At 47.2% G+C, this 26,491-nt stretch overlaps 1 protein-coding gene across 1 annotated transcript; it reads right to left on the bottom strand.

Moving 5' to 3' along the window:
• Positions 1 to 3,006: 3,006 nt before the first annotated feature.
• On the bottom strand, positions 3,007 to 24,909 carry LOC121880279 (classical arabinogalactan protein 3-like). Its single transcript, XM_042387436.1, has 3 exons — positions 24,772 to 24,909; positions 17,078 to 17,263; positions 3,007 to 3,198 (listed from the first exon to the last, which is right to left on the bottom strand). Exons 1-3 carry the CDS (start codon positions 24,907 to 24,909, stop codon positions 3,007 to 3,009), a joined length of 516 nt encoding a protein of 171 aa, XP_042243370.1.
• Positions 24,910 to 26,491: the final 1,582 nt, after the last annotated feature.

Genomic DNA, 26,491 nt, shown 5'->3' with positions numbered 1-26,491 from the left:
ATAACACATACCGGGCAGGTGTATGTACGACTGACCGCTACGTGTAACGACCTTATCCAGTGACACAAACCTGTGGGAGAATTAGGAGGAGAAAGAGGGTTTGGGGATTAGAGGAGGTTGTATGGCTAATGAGCACAGGGTCCTGCTGCCAGCAGGGGCTGCGTCAGGAGGAGGGTCCAAGCAGAAAGCAGGTTCCTTATGATAGAAGGAGATCTATTACAGGTTCAGGCTCTAAGGACACAGGAGGAGGGTCTATGACAGGAGCAGGTTCTGCTTGATAGAAGGGAGGTCATTACAGGCAGGTTCTATGACAGAAGCAGGTTGTACATGAGGGTGAAAGAGGGCCCAGGAAAATGTCGTGGGCGTGGTGTTGCCGTCGGTGGTAACTGGGCGGTGGACTGCGGCATGAGTTTGGCTGATGGTGCCGGCGGGCTGGGGTCCACGGTAAGGCCGGTCGGACTCGGTTCATGCCGCGATTTGCGCCGCGTCTGCCATTCCGGATAATTGTCAGAACTTTGCTGAACGAACCATCGAAGGGTCCATCGTAGGGGCGGTAATGGGTTGCGGTAGCATCATGCCTGACGAAAACATACCTGGCTGTGAGCAGCAGGAGGATGTGTTCAGCGCCGAGTAGGCTGGCGTGAGCAGTAGCTCTGAATGCAGAAACTGCTTGTCGAAGCTGGAGTAAGTCGACGAACGGCTGGACGGTTGGGATCAGGAGGAGAACTCGGTAGCCGGAAGGGGCTCGCTTAGTGTCAGATCCACACAGTCCATATCTCCAGTGACGCACGGATGCCGAGGAGCACTAAGGGAAGCGCATCAGTCCAGCTGTAAGGGTCGTTGTAGCCTTGAGGCGCCCTTCAGCTGCCGTGAAACTGGCCACCACGTCACAGCTTGAGGTATGTCAGAAAAGGTTGTTCAGGACGTGCCGAGAACTGTAGGAGGTGCTGCTGCCAGAGCGACCAAACCCCCGGTCAGTGAGCTGATGTTGTGGGGGGCTAAACGGGAACCCAATCGACATGAAGGCGGATAGTAGTCTCTGCTGTAGCGCTATATGGGAATTGCTTTGTCCACCTGGTAGAAATGGTCGATGAGGTGAAGATGTAGGTGCTACTGTAGGAGGATGGTAGAGGTCCCACGATGTCGAGGTGTACTACTTGGAAACGTCCTTGGGAATAGGAAAGGCCAGAAAGGAAGTCTGTGAGGACGATGTATTTTGAGGATCATATAGGCCAGGCACTGGGCAGCCCATTTAAAGATCAGACTTAAGCCGGGCCAGATTACACATGCGTGGAGGGAGGCGCTGGGAGGCCCGCATTAATCTGGGTGGTTGAGACCATGATGCGTGTCGAAACAGCTGGCGGGGACGGAGGCATTTAACGTCTAGGGTTGTCCACAGGATACGCCGCACCAATTTATCTTTGTGCCAGGAACAGGAGTTCTTGGAGAAGGAGGCCTGAGGGGGATGTCTTGTATGCCGCCAGGTTCGCTTTTCTTCGAGCCGCTGCCAGGCCGTCTGTAACCAGCCGGTGGAGATGAGGGAAGAATGGTGGATAGAAAAACGAGAGAGGGCGTCGGCGATCCATGGCTGCCTTTTAATGCTGGACGTCGCTGGAGAACTCCTGAGATGTAAGCCAAGTGGCGAGACACGAGGTGCATGTGACTGCTTAGCCAAGGCGTGGGACGAGGGCTTCAGATCAGTGAAGACAGAACTGACGGGTTCTCGAGGAAGTGCTGGAAATGTCTGACAGCCAAGTATATGGCCAGGAGTTCTCACCGCGCCGCCAGCACTTGAGGTGTGCTGAAGGAAGCTGCTAGAGAAGAAAGCAACGGGCATGAAAATTCCGTTGATCTCCTGCTGTGGGCATTTTGCTTCCACTGCAGTAGAAGAAGGCTCTGTTGTGAGAGAGTGGTCCGGCGTTAGGGTGCGGGTGGGCCAGAGGAACAGTGGAATTATAGCCTCTTGAGTCTGAGGACTCTAGAGATTTTTGGGCGCCCCTTGAGAAGGTTTTAGGGCTAGGACGGTGGCAGCTGGTTAACAAAGCGTGTGAAATATCAAATCCCAGGAAACTCCCCGGAGTTTCTTCGCCAAGCTTCAGGTTTGGACTTAATCGCGGTTATTATCTTCTGTGATAGGGGACACACTGGGCGAGACTTGTGACCGAGGAATCGATGGTCAGAGGGCCTCCAAAGCATTTTACACTTAGCAGGATGAACTTTCATGTTGTTGTTCTGCGGCGTTGGAGAAGGAGTTGTAGGTGGTGGCGGTTCGCAGGCGTCGAAGATGCGACGCAGGATGTACCGCCACGTAGACGCAGACAAAATCGAGGTCGCCAAGCATTTGGTCCATGAACCCTGAAAGTCTGTGCTGCATTGCCAAACTCACAAAAGTGTACTGCTGAGTCTGAACGGAGTGGTGATGGCTGTCTTCTGTATTCGTCGGTGCTACTGGGATCTGTGAGCACGCCCAAGTCGCATCTTCAGAAGAAAGAAGTCTTAAGCAAGGAAGTTTGTGGTAAAGTCCTGACATGCGGAATAGTGCCTGCTGTTTGGTGATTTAGACCGCTCTGTAGTCGCCACACACCCTCCAATCGCCGGGTGTTCGCTTAGGAACCATGTGAAGAGGCGATGCCCAGGGACCCTTGAAGGGCGGGAATGATGCTGTCTTGCAGTAGTTACACCCTACTTTGGCTGTGTACAGAGCTCAGGGCGAGGCGGCGAGGCAAGAATGCGGTCCTTGCTCGATGTGGGTGGAAAAATTCCCTGACGTAGGTGGTGGGGTAGGAGACCCAAGGAGAAAAGTCTTTTAAATTCGTATAAGAACTTGAAGACAGGTGATAGCGTCTGTGTCTGCACGAGAACCCTGATCTGGTGCTGTAGGCTCATGAACGAGAAGCGATGACTTTGGCTTGACGCCAAGTCAGGAAGGTGAGAAGTCGAACCGCTGATGGTTGAGACATGTCTGCTATCACGAATAACCAACGAGAGTCTTGGGCAGACCGAGGTCTAAGGCGAGGGTACCAGAGAAGGCGGCGGAGGCACTGCTGGCATGAACAGGTCACACGAGGTTGCTTGACTTGTCTGCAGGAGGAGGATGAGGCTGACCGGGAAGGAACTTTCGGTGCCGATGAGGAACTTTGCCGGAGATGCGTCGGTGACGCCAGTAATGAGACGCCTGAGGACTGGAGGCTGAGGCGCCTACCAAAGCCCGCAAAGGCTGCTTCCCTAATAGGCAATAGCCCAGTTTCGAGCATAGCGGCTGAAAGTCTGGTGATACCACAGATAAATTTGCTGTGCTAAAGGCTGCTGTGTGTCGGGAACTTGTAGGGCGAAGAGCCAGAAAACCTATGAAAGAAGCGGTATGGAGGAGAACTGCTCAATGGTGTCCATCTGGTTCCAGAATTTGCAATATATCTCTTGATGCCTTGTGAAGGTATTATTGTCGGCTGAGGGGTGTTGACCCGGCTTACAAGTTCGATGCAGGCACCAGACCATGGCGGCAGGCAGCATAGCGCACTCAAGCGAAAAAAAAAAAATTTATCTGCCGCGTTGCATATAGTTCCGTGTCGTGGGATGCAATTCACGGCGGACAAGATGTTGCGCATTTGTGGTAGTTTTTGAAAGCGTGAAGCTGGCGCAGGATAGAGTTCAGAGTCTGTCTGTGACGGGAGTTCAGCCATCTCCTCCCAGAGAGACGCCCCTGCTGAGTTCTGAGGGAGGTAGAGGATAGATCTTGCAGGAGATTGGGGCTGGTCTGTTGATAACACGTCTTGCTGCAGCCTGCAGGGTAGCGAATTTGTTGTGATCTGGAGGGTTGGAAATGTCATAGAGGATCTTTTTTTATGTGGCCACTTCCGTAAGGCACAGGAGAAAGCGGGCCATTTTGGTTCATTAGGAATCAAGAGGGCTGCTTCCACATGATCAAGCCAGTCCTCGACGTTGTGGTTGAAAATCGGCAGAGAGATCCGTCCGTCCTCCATCCTGTGTGAGTGCTTATCTCCGGGAGTCACCATTGTAGGGGTATCGAGATATTTATGTCGTCTAGCACTCAGGATGGAAGGAAACTCTAATGTGGTTTTCTTGTATAATATATAAGTTATATGATAGACAGTCTGGTGCTGGAGGTGCTGTGTGGTGAGGGGCTGCTTGGTAGAGACGTGCGGTGAGGGGCTGCTTGGTAGAGACGTGAGGTGAGTAGCTTGGTGAAGGAGGTAGATGTGCAGGAGCTTCGTTAGAGAAGATGTTGCCTGTTGCTGGCCTCCTGGTTGAATAAATGTTAACAGCGTGGAGCTTGCTGGAGGAGATGTGGCTTGTTCAGGAAAATGGGCAGAATGAATCTCAATGGAGAGACAGAGCTTATATACACCCAGCAGCAGCCGCCAGTCCTCTGTGAGTCATGTTGGGAAAACCCGAGAAGTAGCCGGTGACTAGTTCCGTTGCTAAGATACGGCAGGCATTGGAATGCGGATACGCTTGGTTGCTAGGGAAGACGGTAGCAGGTGGTGTGCAGCTACGCAGTTAGTTTGTAGAAGAGACGTCCACTACAATACCTATGTTTAACTTTCTCTTCACGACTGGTGTAAATAGTAAACACATGGGCACTCTTATCATTATCAGGTCCAAAATTACAAACACTCTCATGAATACTGTTTTTTATTTCCTTCTCTCCACCTTCAAAGGCATATACTTTACCTTTATCACTTCTACAGGCAGGAGCAATATGTCCAATACGTTGACAATTGTAACATTTTGAATTCTTGAACTTACACTGAAAGCTTTCATGTTTCCCTCGTCACCTCTTACATTTTAAATCAGCATGTGTTCCTTGTTTTATAGTATACTTATTCCTTTTAGCTACAGTTACTTTACACACTGAGCCACTACTGCCAACTGTTTCACTACCAGCATTGGGAACAAATTCTCTGGTGTTTTTCTTGGCCAATTCCATGCTTGTAGCTATCTGACATGCACTTTCAAAAGTTAAGTTAATGGTGTTCATTAACTTATTCTGTATTTTTTCATAATTCAGGCCTATTACAAACCTGTCTCTTAGAGCTCGGTTCAAGAACTGTCCAAAGTTACAGTGAATGGATAACTTCTTCAAAGCTACTATATAATTACGTACTGATTCATCTTTACCTCTGTCTCTGGTGCCAAATCTGTAACTTTCAGCCATCTCAAGTGGAGCAGGATCAAAATGTTGCTTCAGAATCTTGGTAATCTGAATCAATGAGGAGTCCTTGGGTTTGTCTGGAGTAAGCAGATTGACCAGAGTAGAATAAACATTAGCTCCTACCTCTGTCAAAAAGATTGCCTTCCTTTTCTCTTCAAGGGCCTTTCTCTTCTGAGCATCACTATCCTCTCTTCAAGGACTTCACCAACACTTTGTGAATCCCATCCTCGTCGCCAGTGTAGTATCTTGCTTTATTTAATGGGAGAATGACAAGTCACATGGTTGGTCTGGCTGGGGCGTTTATTCTCTGTTCGTGGTTACAACTTGCCTAACACATTTCGTGTTTACACAAGCCTAAACAGTTGCTGACTTTGGTAAGATGTAACATAATATATAATATATATTTATAATCAATAAAGGCAGCATATAAACATACATATATATAACACTCTGGCCACTAGATCTTTCCTCGTTTCGTTTTTTTGTGATAAGGTCAACCCGAATAATTCAGTGGCTGGATGGGGTCAGTTTATTTACTCCTAGCTTGAAAACTCTATTGTTGAATTTTGTGTCTGGGCCTAATGTACATACTTGATCAATCGCCTAAATGGAAACTACGTGTAATCAAATTGGATGTTTGTAGGTAAAATGGACCAAAATGTAATTGAGGCATGCCTGTTTTTATTCGTATGTTCTGTAATGTTGATATATGATTACTTTTTACTTTTATCCTCTTCGCCACTGATCGGCTTATTAGCCGCTTGGGCGATCGGTCACGTCTCTTTTCCTTTATATTCTTCACCAAAAGGTCGGCTGGCTAGCCGCCCGGGTGATCGGTCACGTTTCTGTCACGCACTGTTGGCAAATACTGGGCATGCACCGGCTCCTGAATGTACCTGAACCCGCTCCAGTGTTGGTCAAGTCTTCTCTTGAAAGAGCTCACATTCGGTGCCGTCACAACACTCTCTGGTAGATTGTTCCAAGAGTTTACAACCCTCACTCCGAAAAAGTTTGCCCTCACGGTTTTCTGGACTTGCGGCTTCTTCAATCTTGAGCTGTGACCCCTTGTGGGGCGAGCGTCCGCCAGCTCCAAGTAAGGATATGTTCTTCTGTGTGTCTATGACCAGTATTGCTTTGTTAATTTCATTTACCCATGTCTGGAAGTTTTGTAACTTTATTTCTTTAATGAGCAAAATTTTTAAGTATGTGAAAATTTTGTAACACGTATGTTGTCTGTATTGTTAACCATTAACCAAGTATTTCAGTATATTTTGTTTTGAAAAATTATATAATTACTGTGAATGTTTTGTTGACTTTACGGCATCATATGAATCTTTTGGGAGGGGAAAGCCTTGTAATGACCACGGTCATACAAGTCAGTTAACGTAAAATCAGACGATTCATATTACGCTCAATAGCCCACAAAACATGTAGCTTATGCCTTCTTTATTGAGTCTCCCATCTGAGGCATCCGTTTTCTCATCACTTCAAAACCCCTAAGCCCTCCGCTTTCCCATATTCTCTGACTTCCTGAAACCAACCTCTATAAAGTGAATTTGAATGTAAGTGAGGACACCATTGTTTTGAGTCAACTTAGAGGTGTCTGATTACAGTTAAAACATACAAAATCCTTTGTGAGTGATGTTGAAAGCTCTAACTGTCTTTATTGTTAGTAACATTGGTTAAGTAAGTGAGTGATGAGTTTGCCAGTACAAATGACATCCCATGATATTGTCCCTGGGGATCGCCATGAATTTCCAATTGCTACTGAAGTTAGATTATTTTGATGCCCAAACATCAGAGAATCTGATGTTTGTAGTTTAGTCAGTTTTCTATTTAAGAAAGTCATTAATATCCTGAACTATTCTGTCAACCTATATAATCTCCAACATCTAACGTATCCCCTTGAATAGTTCCTTGTTTGTAGCTTCGCTGATTTTGCAAAACTAATGTTAACAGCGTGTGTAATTCCACCTTTTCCTGGCAAGCTTAATCTCTGATTAGATTATATGAATAGACGTAGGAAATTCGCCTGACCCGTGGCAATTGGGGTGTCATAGTTAAATGTACAGCAACTGAGTTGAATGTAATTTCTGTCATTGCATGATTAGCCCTTCTGGCATGTGTTCAGCACAGACCTGAGTTGCCAGTTAGCCGTATATAAGCTCGTGCACGATGAGAGCGTTACTTCTCTGACGCTTCTCCATCATTATCTCATGTATGTGTACGATTCTCCGCCCGCCACATTGAGTCAGTTAATCTCAGTAAATTTGTGAATATCAGTGTTCATGTTGTAACAGTGAAATTATCATTTGCCGAGTGAAAGAATTAATGTAATGTAAATATTGTCTGTCGTTGCTAGACAAAAGATTGTTTGTGATTGAGTTATTATTCACTTCTCTGACGCTTCTCCATCATTATCTCAGGCACTGTTTGTGTTGCCACCACTACCGAGGTTCGGTAGCCGCCTATGGGCAAGATGGTCATGGAAGGATGTCTTTAATAAGGCAAAACTAGAATCGGAGGACAGGCCAAGGAAGACATGTGCTACGATACTATAGCGAGTCTACCATGGGCGTTATTAGCGAGTGAGACTCGGCTCGGCTCTGTGTAGTCAACAACTCCCCCTAACGCTATGCCCCCGTGGTGAACCCTGATCGTCAAACCCACAAACCACTGCCAGCCCCATCATTGGTGGATGAGTACAGTACATAGCTCAGTAGGGTTATTTGTGTGGTGGTATTAGTTCACCAGAATTATCGGAGTGTTGGAAAGTGTCACTTGATGATGAGACTCCCATGGCAGCCGCTTGAGTGTTGCCCCTGGGGTATTGAGTGTTGTACTGGCAGGTGCCACTGGTTTTATTGATGCTAAGGTACTGTGAGAGTTATGTGTGTTTCGGTGTGGGTACACCCAGTATTGATGCAAGCAAATTGAGCCTGAGGGCAGGGTACCAGGAGTTCCGATTTTGGGTGCATACAGCATCTTTTCTGTAACCATTTTTGTGTCTCAATAAACAGTGTATTTGTATGTGGGTCTATGATTCACCTATAGTATTCACCGTTGTTCTTTCCCTAATACTCGATACTATTTACATGTACCCATGTGCCTTCCTCTCAAGTCACGCTACCAGGTCAGAGTATCAACGTAAGTTGTAAGAGTGCCAAGCCCTCCCAGGGTGGCAGCTTGTGTTGCGCGCTCTTACAATTGGTGGCCTGAGTGGTTCAGCAGTAAGTAGTAACAGCCCGCGCTCTTACACTGGATCCTGGTTATAAGTTGATAATTTGCTTATATTGCTTACTGCTACTTAGTGTAAAATAAATAAAACCCGCTTATATTTAAAACCAATTGTAGGATCTGGCTTGTGGGATGGCCTGGAAGAAACCTGAATTTTTTATCTCATATTTCAACATCAATATTCATTGAGTCTTAATCATGGTCTTAATATCTTGTCAGTTAAGCAATAGGAGGGCCGAGGGGGCACCGTTGTTGGGCTATGCTTAGGGCATCAATTGGCCCTTAATCCAGCCATTATATATATATATATATATATATATATATATATATATATATATATATATATATATATATATATATATATATATATATATATATATATATATATATATATATGCATACACATACACATACCTACACATATATACATAGATCAGATTCATGTGGGTGATGTCACTGTTCACTGCCATGCAGGACAGAGGTTCGTTCACAAAGAAATACATCATATTCATTGACAGTATATATATAGGTCAGAGTCATGTGGGTAATGTCACTGTTCACTGTCATGCAGGACAGAGGTTCGTACATAAAGAAATGCATCATATTCATTCGCAGTATATATAGGTCAGAGTCATGTGGGTGGTGTCACTGTTCGCTGCCATGCAAGACAATGGTCTGTGGGGTATGAGATTTTTAGTTCACACTCAGGATGGAATGGAGAAAGGAAACTCACAATGTGCTCTCTATATACATGTTGTTTTGGATGTACAATGCAGCTTTGTGCTGGGAAGGCAGCATGGTTACAAGCGTGATGTAGAGAGAGCTGGTTGGTGAGGACGCTCAGAGAAGGACAGCTTGTGGGTCGCCATGCTCGCCAGCGGGAGAGAGGACTGCCAGACAGGCGGAGGAGGAGCAAGGGCCGCCAGGCAGCGGCGGAGGAGGAGGTGTTGCTGGCTGCGGATGTAAGTAGAAAGAGGCAGGTCACCACGAGGTCAGGTCTTAAATAGCGGGGGTAGGCGTGGCTTAGTAGTTGACCCCCGCTCCGTGATGTATGGCGGCGCTGGTTGACCCAGACCACGAGGCATACACTGGGGAATTGGTGGGGTCGACTACTCAGCGACAAACAGCGTTTGTAGGGAAGAATTCCACTACAGGTCCATAAACATTGGACGTCATATTCTAAATGACGACTAATCAGTGTGGGCTAGCAAATTTGGGATAAACAGCAAGAATGTCCCCAAGCACCCCTAATTCGATATAGTGATTACAAAGTTCATGATACAATAAGCCAGGTGACCTGAAGTCTTTGACAGTGTCACATTCAATAATATAGTGTTCAAGTGTATGCTTTAAAGGTTTATCACAAAGTTTACATGCTGAGTGTTCCGGTATGGGTGCAGCGTTACTAACTTGCCACATGTGTCTGTATCCTAGCCTAATTCTGGCCACGACTACATCACATTGTCTGGTTCTGTCCTTATGCTGGCCATACCGGTACCTCTCGTCACAAAATTTGTCATATTTACTAATGCCACAACTGCCAGGTCTCTCTGCATTTCTCAGTTCTTCTAGATCAGAGTTCATGATAGTGACTTCAAAGTTTTTAAGTACAGCATTGGACAGGCCAAGGTCACGGTCAACATTTTCTTTCTTACATGCCTCATTGGCCAGTCTATCATCACGGTCATGATAATTCCAACATGGGACGGAATCCACACAAATTCGATACGACAGTTGTTTTCATTGGCAGTTATCACATTTCTTTTAATATCACAAACAACTTTAGACATAGAACCTAACGGGCTGTTCATTGATTTCAAAGCACTTTGAGAGTCACAGAATATCACCCCAACTCCATTCTTTAAGGTAGTCTTTGGCTAAGCAGATTCCAGTTAGTTTAGTTTGTGTTGTGCTGGCTCAGTTTTTCAGCCTCTGCTTGTTTGACACTATCATCTCTTATTCTCTATATATTGCAATTGCACAGCCTGTTCTACCTGTGTTTGTCTGCACAGAACCATCAGTAAAAGCATAACATTCACTTGATTTAATACTCTCTATGTGTCTGTTAATAGTTTCTAGTGTGACACATCTCATCACATCGGTGTTTAACACTTGCTTACTACCAACAGGGATGTAATTAATAGGAACTGGTATATCCAGCCAAAGAGGAATGGCATTAATGGGTTCGTCTGGGATGATTAGGACATTCAGTTTCAAGAGATCTGCAACACTTTTATGAAGCCACGCCCCAAAAAGAGTCTTTTGTGGAAGGTTAGCTTGATAGTCGGGATTAATTAGACAGAACATCAACTCAGTTTGAGCTGTAGTTTGGGGACCATTGTTCCTCAAAACTTTGACACAAAACATGATTTTAAGTTGAGCTATCCTCTCAGATAGGGAGGGCAGTCCGAGCTCTTTCCTCATGTTTACAATTCTGGTCCAAATATCCAATACCTTGAGCAATTGTGTGAAGCAGGAGCGCCCCGGCATAAACCCGTTTTTGGCAATCCTTTACAAGGTTGTTTCGTAGTAGATGTTCCATCGCGGCATCTCTGATAATACACTTAAGTACTTTATATATTATGCTGGTCAGGCTCACCGGTCTATAGTTGTTCGTGGAGTGACGATTGCCCTTCTTGAAGATAGGACTCACATAAGCCACTTTCCATTCACTGGGAACCTTTAGTTCATCCAGGCATTTACAAAACAGTATCCTCAGGGACTCGGCAAGCTCGTTGCACAACTCTCTTAGCACTATAGGATGCACCATGTCAGGGCCGGGACTCTTATGGACCTTTAACTTTGACAGTTTATTTCTAATACCCTCTTCTGTGAACACAATATGGATCAGTGCTGTGTAGAACAGTCTGTCCTCAAACACATGAAGATTAATAGCATCCTCTCTTGTGAACACCGAGGAAAAGAAGCTGCTTAATGCCTCAGCTTTATCCCGGTCAGAATCTGCGTAACTACCATCTTCAAGCCTCAGGTCTGATACTCCTACTCGCGTTTTTAATTTCGACTTTGTATAGCGGTAAAGCGCCTTTGGGTTTGACTTGACCTCGCTTGCAACCAGCCTCTGGAACTCCTTTTCAGCCCTTCTGCACTCTATCTTTGCTTGGCTTCTGGCTCTTGCATACATCCTCCTGTCCTGCTCATCGTTTGACCCAACCCACTATACTGCCAGATTCTGGGGTCACTAATTCTAAGGGGGATAACTTAACTATAGTCTTAATTTTAAAGGTTGCTGCCACCAGACCCCCTCTGGGCAATATGTAGCTCGTCAGGTAGCGGGCAGAGTGAACTAGGCATTGGGTTGGGTTTTTCATTGACCAAAGCAATAAGGGAAAGAGGGGTGAAACAATAACATGTCCTAACTAATTTATTCCTTATAAAACATATTGCATCCCGTCAAAATACAAGAGTTGGTCTTCCTCAGAAGAACAAATTTGATTTTAATTACACTGCTCCACAACAGACGTCTTACATTAATTGCGTGTCATTAACATACTCGTTCTTCATAACAATCATTTACCTCCTTACCTCGGTCATTCCTTCTAACTATAACACCAAACACGTCAGACTGTACCACCTGTTAGAGTATAACATCACCTGCTACATTACAAAAAGAGTTGGCTTTCATCAGAAGAACAACTACTATTTTCATTACACTTCTCTTGACGAGCAGACGGGACACTTCCCAGGTAATCATACCAGTACTGGTTCCACGCCTGGTATTAGGAAGTTGCTCCACGTAGCGTCAGCGAAACTTCTCAAGTATACAGTGATTTTCTCCTCTCCTGGGTGGTGATATTGTAGCGCACTGTATTTGGCCAGTTGTCAATTCTCTTTAGTTGTCTATTTTCTCTTTGTATGGGCACACAAACGTATATACATGTAGATATCTCACACTCAGGAAAGAGGTAGAATAGAAACTCACAATGCGCTTTCTGTATATATATTGTTGTACAGTGCAGTGCTTAGGAGTAACTAGGTGAGGAGTAACTTGCTCAGAGGTCCTGTAGGGCGAGGAGCTTTCTGAGGAAGCTGGGTGGTGAGGAGCTGTTGAGAGATGTTGCTGGTCTGGTACCCGAGTGTAAAATAACCTCCCCGATCGATCGATGGATGAAGTAAAGTGTGAAGAAATCTTGATGCAGATGCGTAGATTGGTGGTGCGGGAACTGGACTTGAAGAATAATGGTGGAATTTGGAGGGACTTGGGGTTGGTGGATAGTGCAGAAGAAAAGCGAGGAAATTGGAAAATAGTAGTAGAATGCTAGGTCTTGGGGCTCAACCCAAGTGCTTCTGTTATCTCATGTTTGTGTTTAAGCTAAATTTCGTCTTAGGTGTTATATTTATGTCAGGTGTTGCAATTTTGCCTTCATTTTCGTGTGTTATGTCCTAGCCAATGGTGAGGAGTCTAGGGCAGGTACTTGTGTTTCTGCCAAGAACATCCTATCTTTTTATGATCTAATGTTGTGTGTGGTTTGGCTGCCAAGGTTGTCACTGGGGTAACCTTGCATCTTTTAATAGAGTGGAGTTGGTGTGGGTTCTAGGGCTCTTCTTTTACTTTTAGGGAACCACGAGTGTTCTCTTCTTCCGTCTTCTGTCTCTTCCATCCATTCTTTGATTGGTCCTGATTCTATTTCTTCTAGTTTTGTCCATATTCTTTTTGAGTGTTTGTGTAGGTAAATGTTTAGAGGTTCTATTTGGGCTCGTTGGTGTAGTTGACGGTTGGTGACTATGTCAGGATATCTGATGTTATATACATCTCTTAGGGCTAAGTTTTGAATTATCTGCAGTTTCTTTAGGTTTGTTTGTTTTATTGCATGTAGGGGAATTGGCGGATATACTAGTCGGGATTGGACATAGGCTCTATATAACTTTAATTTATTTTTTGCTGACAGGCTTCTGAAACGTTTTAATTTAGTTACCATGTTTCTGGTTTGTACAAGTTTTTCGGTGATGAATGTTTTGTAGCCTTTTGTTGTTAACTTCAGCCCCAGGACAGTGCCTTCCATGGCATATGGAATCACTTTGTTGTTTACTATAATGGGGTCTTTTTTCCTTTTAGCGATTGGGATTATTTTAAACTTGTTGGTGTTCGTTTGTATCTTCCACTTTTTTTCGTACTGGTTGATGTTCTCTATTGCGTTGGCAGTATGTTGTGCCATTATTGCTGTTGATTTGCCAGGGTATGTGATGATTTGTGTGATATCGTCTGCAAAACTTATGTATTCACTGTAGGGAGATGGTTCTGGTAGGTCTGTTGTGTAGATATTGTACATCGTGGGTGAAAGAACACTGCCTTGGGGTACTCCACTTTTCAGTTTTATGGGTGGTCCTATAAAGCTGCCAATTTGTATTTGTGCCGTGCGATCGTCTAGGAAATCACAGGCAATTTTTTCTATTGGTTCTGGGAGAATTAATTGAAGCAGTTTAAATTTTAGTCCTAGGTGCCATACTTTATCGAATGCTTTCTTACCGTCTCTTAGTACAATGTTGACTTGGTTTCTTTCTGCTTTCTTGTTGGCTAACGTTTCCGTGATTATGGCTAGTGCAGTATGTGTTCCCTTTTTTTCAGTGAATCCATGTTGTCTGGGGTTTAGTAGTCCGTTTTCACTTCTGTGTTTTCTGATTCTCTTGTTTATTGCCTTTTCAAATAGTTTTCCTATAACTTCGAGTAGGGAAATCGGTCTGTAGTTTATTACTTGGGTGTAATCTTTGGCTGGTTTCGGTATGAATATGAGTTTTGCGTTTTTAAATGCATTAATGAAGTATCCACTTGCCAAAGCTGAGTTAAATATTTCAAGGATGCCTTGTGTGCAGTTATTGGGTAGGTATAAGATCATATTTCTTGTGATTTTTGTAAATCCTGGTGCTTTTTCTTTAGTGTGCCTGATGTAGTGTAGCAGTTCTCCTTCTGTAATTGGTTCTATCGGGTTGAGCCTGGTTTTGTCCACCACATGGTATGGGGTTATCCTGTGTATCATTTCAGCCATTTCTCTGCAGATATGATTTTCGTGTTCCTCATCAAATTCCTCATTTTCTTCTTCTGATATTTGAAATACTTTTTTCCATTCTTTTCTGTATGCGGCTTCTATCTCTTTTTCTTCAAAGAGTTTTTTCCCGTTTTGGTCCTTTATGTATTTTTGTTGAGGCTTGTCGTTTCCTAGCATTTTGTTTACGTTTTGCCAGAAGTTCTTGTCATTTCTTGTGGTATCCAGGTTGTTTATTAGTTCGTTCCATATCTGTTGGTGTGCTATCAGGCTTTCATCTCTTAACTTTTGTTGTATTTGCCTTAAGTTTCTAATAAGCTCTGTTGTTGGTGGATAGTTTTGTATGTACATCATTATGTTATTGTATTGTACTTGGACCATTCGCAATTCATGAGATATCCTGATGTGTGGTAGCGTTCGGTATGTTATGGTTGGTATGTTGTTCTCTATTGCCTTTTTGATGTTAAGTATAAGGGTATCTGTTTCGTTGTCTATATCTTCTAGTATTTTGCCTTGGAGATCTGGGATCTTAACTCGTTCTAGTTGCTTCCTGTAGCCTTCCCAGTCTGCTTTTTGCATTTGGAAGAGTGGGGTTGTTGGTACGTGGATTGGGCTTGTAGATAGTTTTATTATCATTGGAGTGTGGTCACTGGTAGTTAGTAGTCCTTGTTTTATATGGTAATTCAGGAATGCCTTGTTATTGGTGAAGACTTTGTCTTGGGTTGTTGTTTTGTTGATGCCAATGAATGTGGTGAAGTGTGGTCCTAGGTGGATCAGCTTCCCTGTGTTCATTATGGTATGCAGTGCAGTGCCCACCCTGTTTCTGTTTCCGTGGCCGAATATTGGATGTCTTGGGTTCAGATCTCCTATTATATATGTTGGGCAGTTGTAGTTCAATAGTTTTATCAAGTCTGGGGCCGGTAGGTAGTTCCTTTTTGGCTGTAAATATGATGTGGCTAATGCTATTTCTCCAAGCCACGGCCTTATTTATACAATTTAGAAACATCAGGATTAGGGGTGCGCGTAGCGTGAGAGCCAATCACAGAAGAGGAGGCCAGGAATCCCTGGCACTCTGGTCCTAGCGTTGCTACGTGTGCGTCCGCACTGAGGAGTAGATCTACCAGCATCGCTGGCTGTACGCTTGTCTCCTCTCCTCTCCTCCCCCCTCCTCCCGACAACCGAACCATACCTGACCTTATATCAATTACCCTAACCCTCCCCCTCTCCCCTTACTACATTTCCACGCAAACGCATACACACTCACACAACAACCCCCCCTAAGCAAAAAAGTAATTCACCTCAACTCAACATACAACCTCCACCCCCGCCAATCCCCAAACACAAACTCCCCCACCCCCGCCAGACAAAGCCTCTCATAACACCACAACTCTCCAAAACCAAATCAAACATACCCAACCTCTATACCAGCCACTGTCAACATTATCGACCTAACTCAAGACTGAAACCAAACAACCTATATCTCACTCTCATCTCCGTTCACAATTTGACAAAGCTCAAATCTGTCCCCTGCTATTACTAAATAACTCTCCTACGATACACTCATCCTTCCTTACTACGAATACTTTGACATTTCAAGCTCAAAGATTCAAAACTCTTCCTCCAACTCTCTCCATTTCTCTCTGACATAGCTGAAAGACCCACAACTCTCAGAAACAAATCAAAACATACCCAACGTCTGTGACATCCAATTCTCAATAAAATCGACCTAACTCAAGACTGAAACCATTCAGCCTATATCTCATTCTCGTCTCCGTTCATAATTTGACAAAAAAGCTCAAATCTGTCTGCTGCTATTACTAAAAACTCTCCTACGATACGCTCATCCTTCCTTACTATGAATACTTTGACATTTCAAGCTCAAAGATTCAAAACCCTTCCTCCAACTCGCTCTGTTCCTCTTTGACATAGCTCAAAGACTTTACCTTCTTCTTTCTCCAAACAACCCTACGACTAGCAAAATTTCCATGTTTTCACCTTCTCTGTTAATTTGTTCGTGTGTGGCCTGTGCGTCCGTCCACCTGCGCTTCTCGGCTTGCACCGCCGCCGTGGCGGGGCGGTTCTTCTTCCGCTTTGCCAACATTGCCTAAGCTAGACGACAACCAGAGCACCCGCGTTGGCCCTTTGCTTGCCCGGACCTGCTCCCGCCCTCCCTCTGCCTCGTCCTGATTGTGATTGTTGCACCCTCAGGGCATTTTGCCTACCCCCTCACGCAAGCGGTGTTTAGCCACTGCACCTGTTCTCTCCTTCTAAAATTCACTTCCATCCTCCCTTTATTCTTCCTCTGAACCTCCTTCCCCCCTGTCACTAGCATTTTTCTGTTTCTGTTTTCTGGCTGTACGCTGATTGGCTGGTAGGCGCACGGCCGGAGCTCAGTTGGGAGTTGTAGGGGAGAGGATCCACTACAATACTCCCCCTCCCCTCCCAGCGCGGCGGGAGACTGGTGTTGTCCGGGTTGCATCACCACACGTGATACATACCTGAGAGGTGCACGTACGACTCAGCCGCTGCGGGTGACAACTCAGTCTAGTGGCACAGAACCTGTGGGAAAATCAGGGGGAGAAGGAGGGTTTTGGATTAGAGGAGGTTGTACAGGGAATGGTTGTTGTGCTTCTGTCGCTGCAGGGGCTGCGTCCTCATGGTCTCTAACTGGGATGACCAAGTCAGGGACGACGTCAGGAGGAGGGTCCATGACAGGAACAGGTTCTATGACGGGAGGAGGGTCTACGACAGGAGGAGGGTCCATGACAGGTGCAGGTTCTATGACAGGTGGAGGGTCCATGATAGGAGCAGGTTCTACAACAGCAGCAGGGTCCAGGACAGAAGCAAGGGGTACCTGAGGGTGAAAAGAGGGTGCCCAGAAATGTCGTGGGCGTGGTGTTGCTGATGGTGGTAACTGCGGGTAGACTGGTACAGGCGTATTTGTTTGGTGGTGCTGCTGGGAAGGGGGCCCAAAGGGTAAGGTGGCCGGCTTGATTCGGTCTATGCTGACTATGTCATGTCTGCCATTCCGGATAATCGTCAGTAACTTTGCTGAAAGGGTAACCACCTGGAAGGGTCCATCGTGGGGACGTTGTAGTGGGTTGCGGTGAGCATCATGCCTGACAAAAACATACTCGGCTGTTAGTAGTGCAGGAGGGATGTGTTCAGGGTGCCGAGGAGGCTGGCGTGGAGCAGTAGCTCTGAATGAAGAAACTGCTTGTCGTAGCTTTTGGAGTAAGTCGTGTCGAACGGCAGGAGTGGTTTGGTAGAGGTCAGGAGGGAGTGAGAAATCCCTTGGGGCTTGCCTAGGGTCAGATCTGCTGGGCTACAGTCCATATCCTCCTTGTGTGACGCACGGATGCTGAGGAGCACTAAGGGAAACGCATCAGTCCAGCTGCAAGGGTAGTGCTGTGCCTTGAGTGCGTCCTTCAGCTGCCGGTGAAACCTCTCTACCATGCCGTTCGCTTGAGGGTGGTATGCGGTAGTGCGTTGCCTAGACGTGCTGAGGAACTGTAGGAGGTCCTGCCAGAGTTGTGACTCAAACTGGGCTCCTCAGTCAGTGATGATGGTTGCGGGGGGGCCAAAACGGAAAACCCAACCGGACATGAAGGCGCGGACGGTTGACTCTGCTGTAGCATTGGGCATGGGAATGGCTTCTGTCCACCTGGTGAAACGGTCGATGCAGGTGAAGATGTAGGTCCTACCGTAGGATGATGGAAGAGGTCCCACGATGTCGAGGTGTACTACTTGAAACCGTCCTTTGGGAATAGGTAAGGTTTCTAAGGGGGCCCGTATGTGAAGATGTATTTTGGAGGACTAGCAGGCCAGGCACTGGGCAGCCCATTTCTTAGTATCAGACTTGATGCCGGGCCAGACGACACGTTGCGTGAGGAGGCGCTGGGAGGCCCGCACACCTGGGTGGCTGAGACCATGGATGCGGTCGAACACAGCGAGGCGGTGGACGTGAGGCATGAATGGTCTAGGTCGAACACAGCGAGGCGGTGGACGTGAGGCATGAATGGTCTAGGCTGCCCACAGACTACGTCGCACCACAATTTTATGTTCGTGCCAGGAACAGGGAGTTCTTGGAGTGTGAGGGCTGAGGGGAATGTCTTCTATGCTGCCAGGTCTTCGTCGTTCTCTTGAGCCGCGGCGAGCTGCCCATAATCAATGGGTGGAGATGAGGGAAGAATGTTGGATATACAACGAGAGAGGGCGTCGGCGATCACGTTGTGGCTGCCTTTAATGTGTTGGACGTCGCTGGAAAACTCTGAGATGTAAGCCAAGTGGCGCAGGTCACGAGGTGTATGTGACTGGGAAGCTGAAGCGAAGGCGTGGACGAGGGGCTTGTGATCAGTGAAGATGGTGAACTGACGGGCCTCGAGGAATTGCTGGAAATGTTTGACAGCCAGGTATATGGCCAGGAGTTCTCGATCAAAGGCGCTGTACTTGAGGTGTGGTGGTTGAATCCGTTGTGAAAAGAAAGCAACGGGCGTGAGAATTCCGTTGATCTCCTGCTGTAAGACGGCGCCCACTGCAGTAGAAGCAGCGTCTGTTGTGAGAGTGGTCTGGGCGTTAGGTGCAGGGTGGGCCAGGAGGGTGAGGCGTGTGATGTGCTGTTTGATAGCAGTGAATGCTGCAACAGCCTCTTGAGTCCACACGAGAGGCTTGTGAGACTTCTTTGGGAGTCCCTTGAGAAGGTCGAAGAGGGGGACTAGGATGGTGGCAGCGTTGTAAATGAAGCGGTGGTAGTAGTTGACTAAACCAAGGAATTCTCGGAGTTTCTTCGCCGTTTCAGGTTTGGGGAATACCCTAATCGCGGTTATCTTCTGTGGTAGGGGGTGTATGCCACTGGGCGAGACTCTGTGACCGAGGAAATCGATGGCCGAGGCTCCAAAGACGCACTTAGCAGGATGAACTTTCATGTTGTTGTTCTGCAGGCGTTGGAGAAGGAGTTGTAGGTGGTGGCGGTGCTCGGCAGGCGTCGAAGATACGACGAGGATGTCGTCAATGTAGTCGGTGACAAAATCGAGGTCGCGAAGCATATGTTCCATGTACCTCTGGAAAGTCTGTGCTGCATTGCGCAGGCCAAATCTCATGAAAGTATACTCGAAGAGTCCGAACGGAGTGGTGATGGCTGTCTTCTGGGTATCTGCAGGTGCTACTGGGATCTGGTGGAAGGCACGCTCCAAGTCGATCTTCGAGAAGATAGTCTTGCCATGAAGTTTGTGGTGGAAGTCCTGGACATGCGAAATGGGGTACCTGTCAGGTTTGGTGACGAGGTTCAGGGCTCTGTAGTCGCCACACACCCTCCAGTCGCCAGGTGTTTGCTTAGGAACCATGTGAAGAGGCGATGCCCAGGGACTCTTTGAAGGACGGATGATGCCCTCTTGCAGTAGTTTGTTGAATTCTGCTTTGGCTGTGTTCAGGAGCTCAGGGCGCAGGCGGCGAGGGCGTGAGAAGAATGGTGGACCTTCGGTTTCGATGTGGTGGAAAATTTCCGACGTAGGTGGTTGGGGTAGAAATTCTCGAGGTGAGAAAAGCTCCTTGAATTCGTCGAGCAGGGAGGAGAACTCGTTGGAAGGCGCGAGACAGGTGATAGTGTCGGTGTGTCTGGCACGAGAACCCTGGATCTTGCGTGCTGTAGGCTCATGGATGAGGCATAGATGGCTTGGGTCGACGCCGAGCTTGTGGAAGGTGAGGAAATCGAAACCAAGGATGGGTTGAGACACGTCTGTGATCACGAATAACGAACGCAGAGTCTTGGGCAGACCGAGGTCTAAGGCGAGGGTGCGTACGCCGTAGAAGGCGATGGGGGTACCGTTGGCAGCGAACAGGTCATAAGAGGGTTGCTTTGACGTGTCTTGTAGTGAGGGAGGGATGATACTGACCGATGAACCTGTGTCGACGAGAAACTTCGTGCCAGAGGTGCGGTCGGTAACGTGCAGTAGTGAGACGCCTGAAGGGACGGGGGCTGAGGCGTCTACCAGCCTCCCTTGTTGCCGTTTCCCGAGTAGGTGCAGTGGGGCTCTCAGTTTTGAGCATTGAGGCCGAAACGCCGGTGATACCAGCAGAGGGTATATTCGTTGTGCTGGGGGCTGGCTGCTGTGCGTCGGGACTTGTAGGGCGTGGTGCGTGAGTCAGGAACTGGCCCAGCAGCGGGTATGGAGGAGCAGAACTGCTCAATGGTGTCCATCTTGCGGTTCAAAGTTTGCAGCAGGTCCCTAATGTCTTGTGAGGTATTGCTCGGCTGAGGGGTGTGATCGTGGGGTTGTCCGCGGCGGCAAGGCGCGCAGCACCGCACTCGTTGAAAATTCTGTCTGCCGCGGTTGTATATAGTTCTGGTGCCGTAGAGTAATCTACTGCGGACAGGATGATTACTTGCCGTACGCTTACCAGCCAATCAGCAGCGAGTTTCACAGACTGGGCCTCACTCTTGGACGTCGCGGCGATTGGCCTTTACCGCCTTCACCTCACCCAATCAGCAGCGCCGCTCACTTCACACTTCTCTACTTGATCCTGCAGAATCGCATAAATACTCCCCAGCCTCACACACAGACACTCTCTGACCCTCTCTCACCATGAACGGTTACGAGTTTGACAACGTGGCGCGGATACGTCCAGATATGCCGACCTGCCCCAAGAAATTAAACCTCCTAATTCTCAAGAAGTTCTTTGAAACTAATGGGATCATGGGGGTCACCAAGGTGGAACGACTGAAGTTCCATGGTGACATCAAGATCACCTTCGCCGAGAAGGGTATGCCCGTACAGCTCGCGGAGATCCCAGACATCAACGGGATTCCAATAAAAATAATTGCCTACAAGTGGGACAACCTGAAGCTGAGAGTAATCTCCCACGCCGAAATTGCCCACGTGGACCAAGCAGAGCTGAGTGAGCTCCTCAAGGGGCAACTCCAAGTTGTCAAGAAGCTGTCCGACACCACTGCCCTCATCGGACACCATGCAACCTTACCCAAGGAGGCTCAACTAGCGTGGGTAACTGTGCCAGTCAAGCCCTACTGCAGACCGAAACGCTGCTACAAATGCCAGCACTATGGTCACACAGTCAACAAGTGTGAGGCGCTGGAGGACACCTGCTCCCTGTGTGGCAGCCCCAGACACCTCTACACTGTCTGCCCCAACACAGTGGAAAAATGCGCTGCCTGTGGCGGCCCACATTCCTCCGCCGATCGGACCTGCCCCAAATGGAAGGAGGAATGCAGGATAGTCAAGACTCGACTCAACAAGAAACTGAGCTACAAAGAGGCCCTCCTTGCTGTACGTGCCCAAGACAAGAAAAAAAACAGAAGAAAAGAAAAATCAAGATACAAAAAACCCAAGAAAAGACACACGTCACAAAGAATTAAGAACACCACGAGGCCCGAGGTGCTGAAGTCCACGTGGTCAACCTCACCGTCTCGGACTTCTTCCACACCTATGAAGACCTAAGACATGAGGAAGACGAAGAACAAGACCCAAACACGAATGAATGGACACTTCAGGAGAGCAAGAGGAGGAGGAGAGTAAGAAGAAAATCAACTTCAAGCTAACAAGAATACCAAGACAGAAGACCAAGACATTTCCCCTAAACAAGAAAACAACATACACAATCAAGCCGACCAAGTACTGAGAAACCATGGCCCAACCCAACTTGCACCTGAAGCTCACCGGACTCTGTCCTCCCGCCTCCTCGCCGCGTCCAGGCGAGTTGCCGCTGCCTCCAACTTAAACCCCCTCATGCAAGCTGTGTTTAGCCACGGCACCTTTACCTCCTTCTAAAATTCACTTCAATTATGCCTTTATCCTTCCCCTGAACCTCCTTCCCCCTGTCACTAGCATTTATGTCATGTATGGCTGTACGCTGATTGGCTGGTAGGCGCGCGGCCGGAGCTCAGTTGGGAGTTGTAGGGAGAGGATCCACTACAATATGTAGGGTGTCTACAGATTCACAGTGGAGGTGCAGGACCACTGTGAGCAGACGCCCCCCCCCACATGGTGTGGCCTTCACAGTGTGGTCATGGCTGACGCCCGAGAGGCGCTCAGGACGCGTCCTGTGTTGGGAGAAGTCAAGGCATCACTAAGAATAATGCCTGAGGGACTTTCGTCACCACACACTAGTACACTATGACTTCACTTTATAACATCAGGCAAGGTTTTAAGATGTACAAACTGCTAGATAAGTTTTCTTAGGACTAAATAAAGCATGATGAAGGGCACTGACTTTTGTTGGGAGAAGTCAAGGCATCACTAAGGGCGATGTCCCAACTCCCGCGCTCCTCTCTGTCAAGGCCTACAGTTTCCAATCTTTAATTTTCACTTTGAATTCTTGTGGTTCTCACATCTCCATTTTCCTATCTGTTGTGACCTTATGCTTTATAAATACACATCTTAATCCTAAATTACACACTAAGGTAAGGTTCTGGTTTGCTAGTTCCTGGGTAAATTCATTGGGTTATAATATCAATGCAGTATTCCCGACGCGTTCCGGCGTGGGTATCGTCACACGAGATAATGAGGTGTATTAAGTTCACACAGATGCATACAAGATATTTCCTTTCAGGTATAGTTTCTGGCTCACTTCCAATGCTTCACATAGTTTGACACATTTATCCTTTTTCCAAATCAATGTTCTGTTATAGTTCCATCGCCCAGCAGTGGGAGCTATGTTTACCAATCGTTCATGGACGTTTCCCGTTTTCTGAGATTCTACAAGCACGGTGGATTTAATGTTATGTAGCGTAATATGAATTAAAGGGGGTTTGTAGGAATGACAATGATGTGCGCGGTACACCACATCTTGAATTTCTGGGTTTTCTTCTTAACTTTGTAGACAGCCGCATGGTTCATGCTGAGCGAGTATATCCCATACCACCCTGTGTTGAATCCCAACAAGCCAGAAAACGTGAGAATAGTGTTTGATTGTGCAGCCGAATTTGGGTCGATGTCGTTGAACAGCCAGGTGATGCAAGGGCCAGACCTTAACAACAAATTGATGGGAGTCCTCATCAGATTCAGACAAGGAAAGGTGGCACTCATGGCTGATATCAAGGCAGTGTTCCACCAAGTGCGAGTATTACCAGAACATCGAGATGTTTTACGATTCTTATGGTGGACGGACTACCAGCTGTCAGGAGCCCCCACCACTTACCGAATGACAGTACACCTCATTGGAGGTGTGTGGAGTCCTTCATGTGCCGGGTATGCGCTGCAACGAACATTCCAAAATTACAGGGAAAGTCTCCATGACGACATCAAGAAACGAATCGTAACTTCTATGTCGACGATCTGCTTCTCTCAGTAGATTCGCCGTGGAAGGCAACGATAATTACCCATCGGCTGAGACAGCTGATGAAGAAGGGCAGATTCAGACTTACGAAGTGGGTCTGTAATCACAAGGAAGTCCTCAATGCAATTCCACAGACAGAGAAAGCCTTGGGAGTAAAGAAAGTAATTTTGAAAGACGACAGGCCCCCCACTGCACGAGTGTTGGGAATTTTGTGGGACCTGGAAAAGGACGAACTAGGGGTCCGGGTCCAGATCCCTAAGAAACCAGAGACGAAATGAGGGCTTCTGAGTATGGTTAGCTCCATATATGACCCACTGGGACTCATCGCTCCGAGCGTCATAAGAGCCAAAATCATATTCCAAGATGAGTGTAGACGAGGTGTTGGGTGGGATGAACGAATGGCTGAACAGATAAGGGTGGCATGGCAAAGATGACTGGATGAACTTCCTCACCTATCACGGATTCATGTTTCACGGTGCTACCGACCCAAGGATGCGAATCCAGTGGCTGCCGTGCGACTATACCACTTCTGCGATGCCTCCCAACAAGCATATGGAGCTGTATCGTATCTGAGGACCACATGTGAAGATGGAACCCAGCATATCTCTTTCGTGTGTGGCAAGGCCAAGCTAGCCCCTGTGAAACAGCAGACCATACCTCGACCTGAGCTCTGCTCGGCAGTACTGGCTGCCAAGGCAGGCAAACAACTACGGCAAGAGCTTGAATTACATATAGACAGATCAGTGTTCTGGGCAGACAGTACGGCAGTCCTTCAGTACATATGAAACACCGAAACACGCTTCCATTCCTTCGTGGCCAATCGAGTGGCAACGATACACGAGGACTCCAATGCAGAACAATGGCTCCACGTGATGTCGGCACTAACCCTGGCCGACGACGCTGGTCGTGGACTACATGGAGCAGAGCTCAACGAGGAGGGCAGGTGGATTCGAGGACCTGCTTTCCTCTTGTTGGAAGAAGACAGCGACCAAAGAGTTCATTGAGACCCCAGACCTCACAGACGGAGACCCAGAGGTGAAGAAGGAAACCACAGTGCTGACGACGAATGCTGACCAGGGGAGGTGCACCAATAAGCTCTGGGCCAGGTACTCTCGTGGCATCGACTTCGAAGAGCCGAGCGTGATTAGAAGGTTTATAGAATAGCGGCTTGGAAAGCAAAGAAATATCACCGGCGGCAATCGGCTCCAACATGTAGGGAATCAAAGAGGGAATTAACCGTCTTAAGATTTATGTAAAGAAAGGATTCCCTCGGAGAACTAGGAATATTACAACAGGACAACCTTCCGTGAGGTAGCGACGTAATTCGGCTGGAACCTCATTCCAGACACGGACGGTTTGATGAGAGAGGTGGCCGACTGAAACACATGCCGCTCTCCATCCAGACCACAGAGATCCTGCCACTGTTGCCAAGGACAACAGGATCACGGGGCTCATCTTGAGAGGTACACCTGACCAGAGCTGACACCAGGACGAGAACACACCTGCCATAATATGAGACATACTGATACCTATGCCGCAAATTACTTCCACCCAGCGGCCACTGACGTGTGACTTGTCGCAGCGACTCAAGGCTCACATACACCAACGCCAGGCTGACCTGCCAGAAGATCGAGGCGCCCAGGAGGCCAGCTGCCTGCCCACACTGGAATTGATTGCTTCGGCCCTTTGCAGTTAAAACAAGAATGAGCCCATGAAGAGATGGGGACTCACCACCGCCTGACCACCAGAGCCATACACCTAGAAGTCCTCATCTCACTAGACACCTCGGACTCGTTCGTCAATGCCCTGACAAGATTCACTCTGCTGTAGGACCTCCTGCTTATCTGGTCTGACAGAACCAAACATGGAATGGAGCTGAGAAGCCATGAGAGGCGGTGAGCGACTGGAACAGTGACAAGGTCGGGAATGCCTTCCTACAGAAACAAAAACAGATAGAATGGCAGTTCAACTGACAGCCTCACATGGGAGGAGTGTGGCACAACCCGCACTGTAAGGAAGGTCCCAGGGGAGTGGTGGGCACCCATGCCGGTGTCATGGTCACGTTGACTGCTGATCTATTTAACTAATGATTCTTATTAAACTCCACGACCGCAAAACATGAGTGAGTTAGCGACCCCGAGAAGAAGTGTTTTTCCCCATAGACGCTACATTTGTGTTCCTCCCAGAGTCCGCTTTGTGAAGACAGTTGTCCTTGCGTTGTTATTCCACTTTCTCCTGGGAAGCTCAATCTTGAATTAGTCTGTGTAAATCAACTCAAGTAATTCGCCAGACCTTTGTCAACTGAGGGTCATCTTTGAATGAGTAACAGTTAGTGTGTTTGTAATTATTGTCATTGCGGGGGTAGCGATCACTGGCAACTCAGGGGTATATATACCCTAAGACGAGCCAGGGAGAATGCTCCTTGACGCTGCTCCAATATTTCTCCAGGTATGTTTTGTGTAGCCATTCAGTTAATTCAGTCAATTGTAGTGAATATCAGTGTTCACCAGTGTTCATGATTTAACAGTTGAATTGTCATTCACCCAGTGTAGAAGTAATATAACGTAAATACGTCTGTCGTCTAGACAAGAGAGTTGTTTGTGTTGTCATGTTCCCTGACGCTGCTTCCATGTTTCTCCAGATCCCATTGTGATTCTTGCAACCATTCAACAACGGCCCCGGATGTAGTAAATAACCAGCAGGGATCATATACGAAACGATGGCACCGATGCGGCCTGATTAATGTGCCACGGCTTCGTTGGGCCAGACCCCAGACCCTCCATGTGTCTGGCTA

Source organism: Homarus americanus, unplaced genomic scaffold (assembly GCF_018991925.1).
Source record: "Homarus americanus isolate GMGI-L3 unplaced genomic scaffold, GMGI_Hamer_2.0 scaffold20930, whole genome shotgun sequence".
Classification (NCBI taxonomy): Eukaryota; Metazoa; Arthropoda; class Malacostraca; order Decapoda; family Nephropidae; genus Homarus; species Homarus americanus.
The sequence above is the reverse complement of the archived record's forward strand: the minus strand, read 5'-3'. Positions and strand labels throughout refer to the sequence as shown.

Coding starts and splice junctions, on each gene's coding strand:
- LOC121880279 (XM_042387436.1), bottom strand. CDS start 24,909: ATGTTGGAGCCGATTGCCGCCGGTGATATTTCTTTGCTTTCCAAGCCG. Junction 17,264..24,771: donor TTATTGGTGCACCTCCCCTG/GTCAGCATTCGT, acceptor TTTCACCCTCAG/GTACCCCTTGCTTCTGTCCT. Junction 3,199..17,077: donor TCCCTGACTTGGTCATCCCA/GTTAGAGACCAT, acceptor GGGCTTTGGTAG/GCGCCTCAGCCTCCAGTCCT.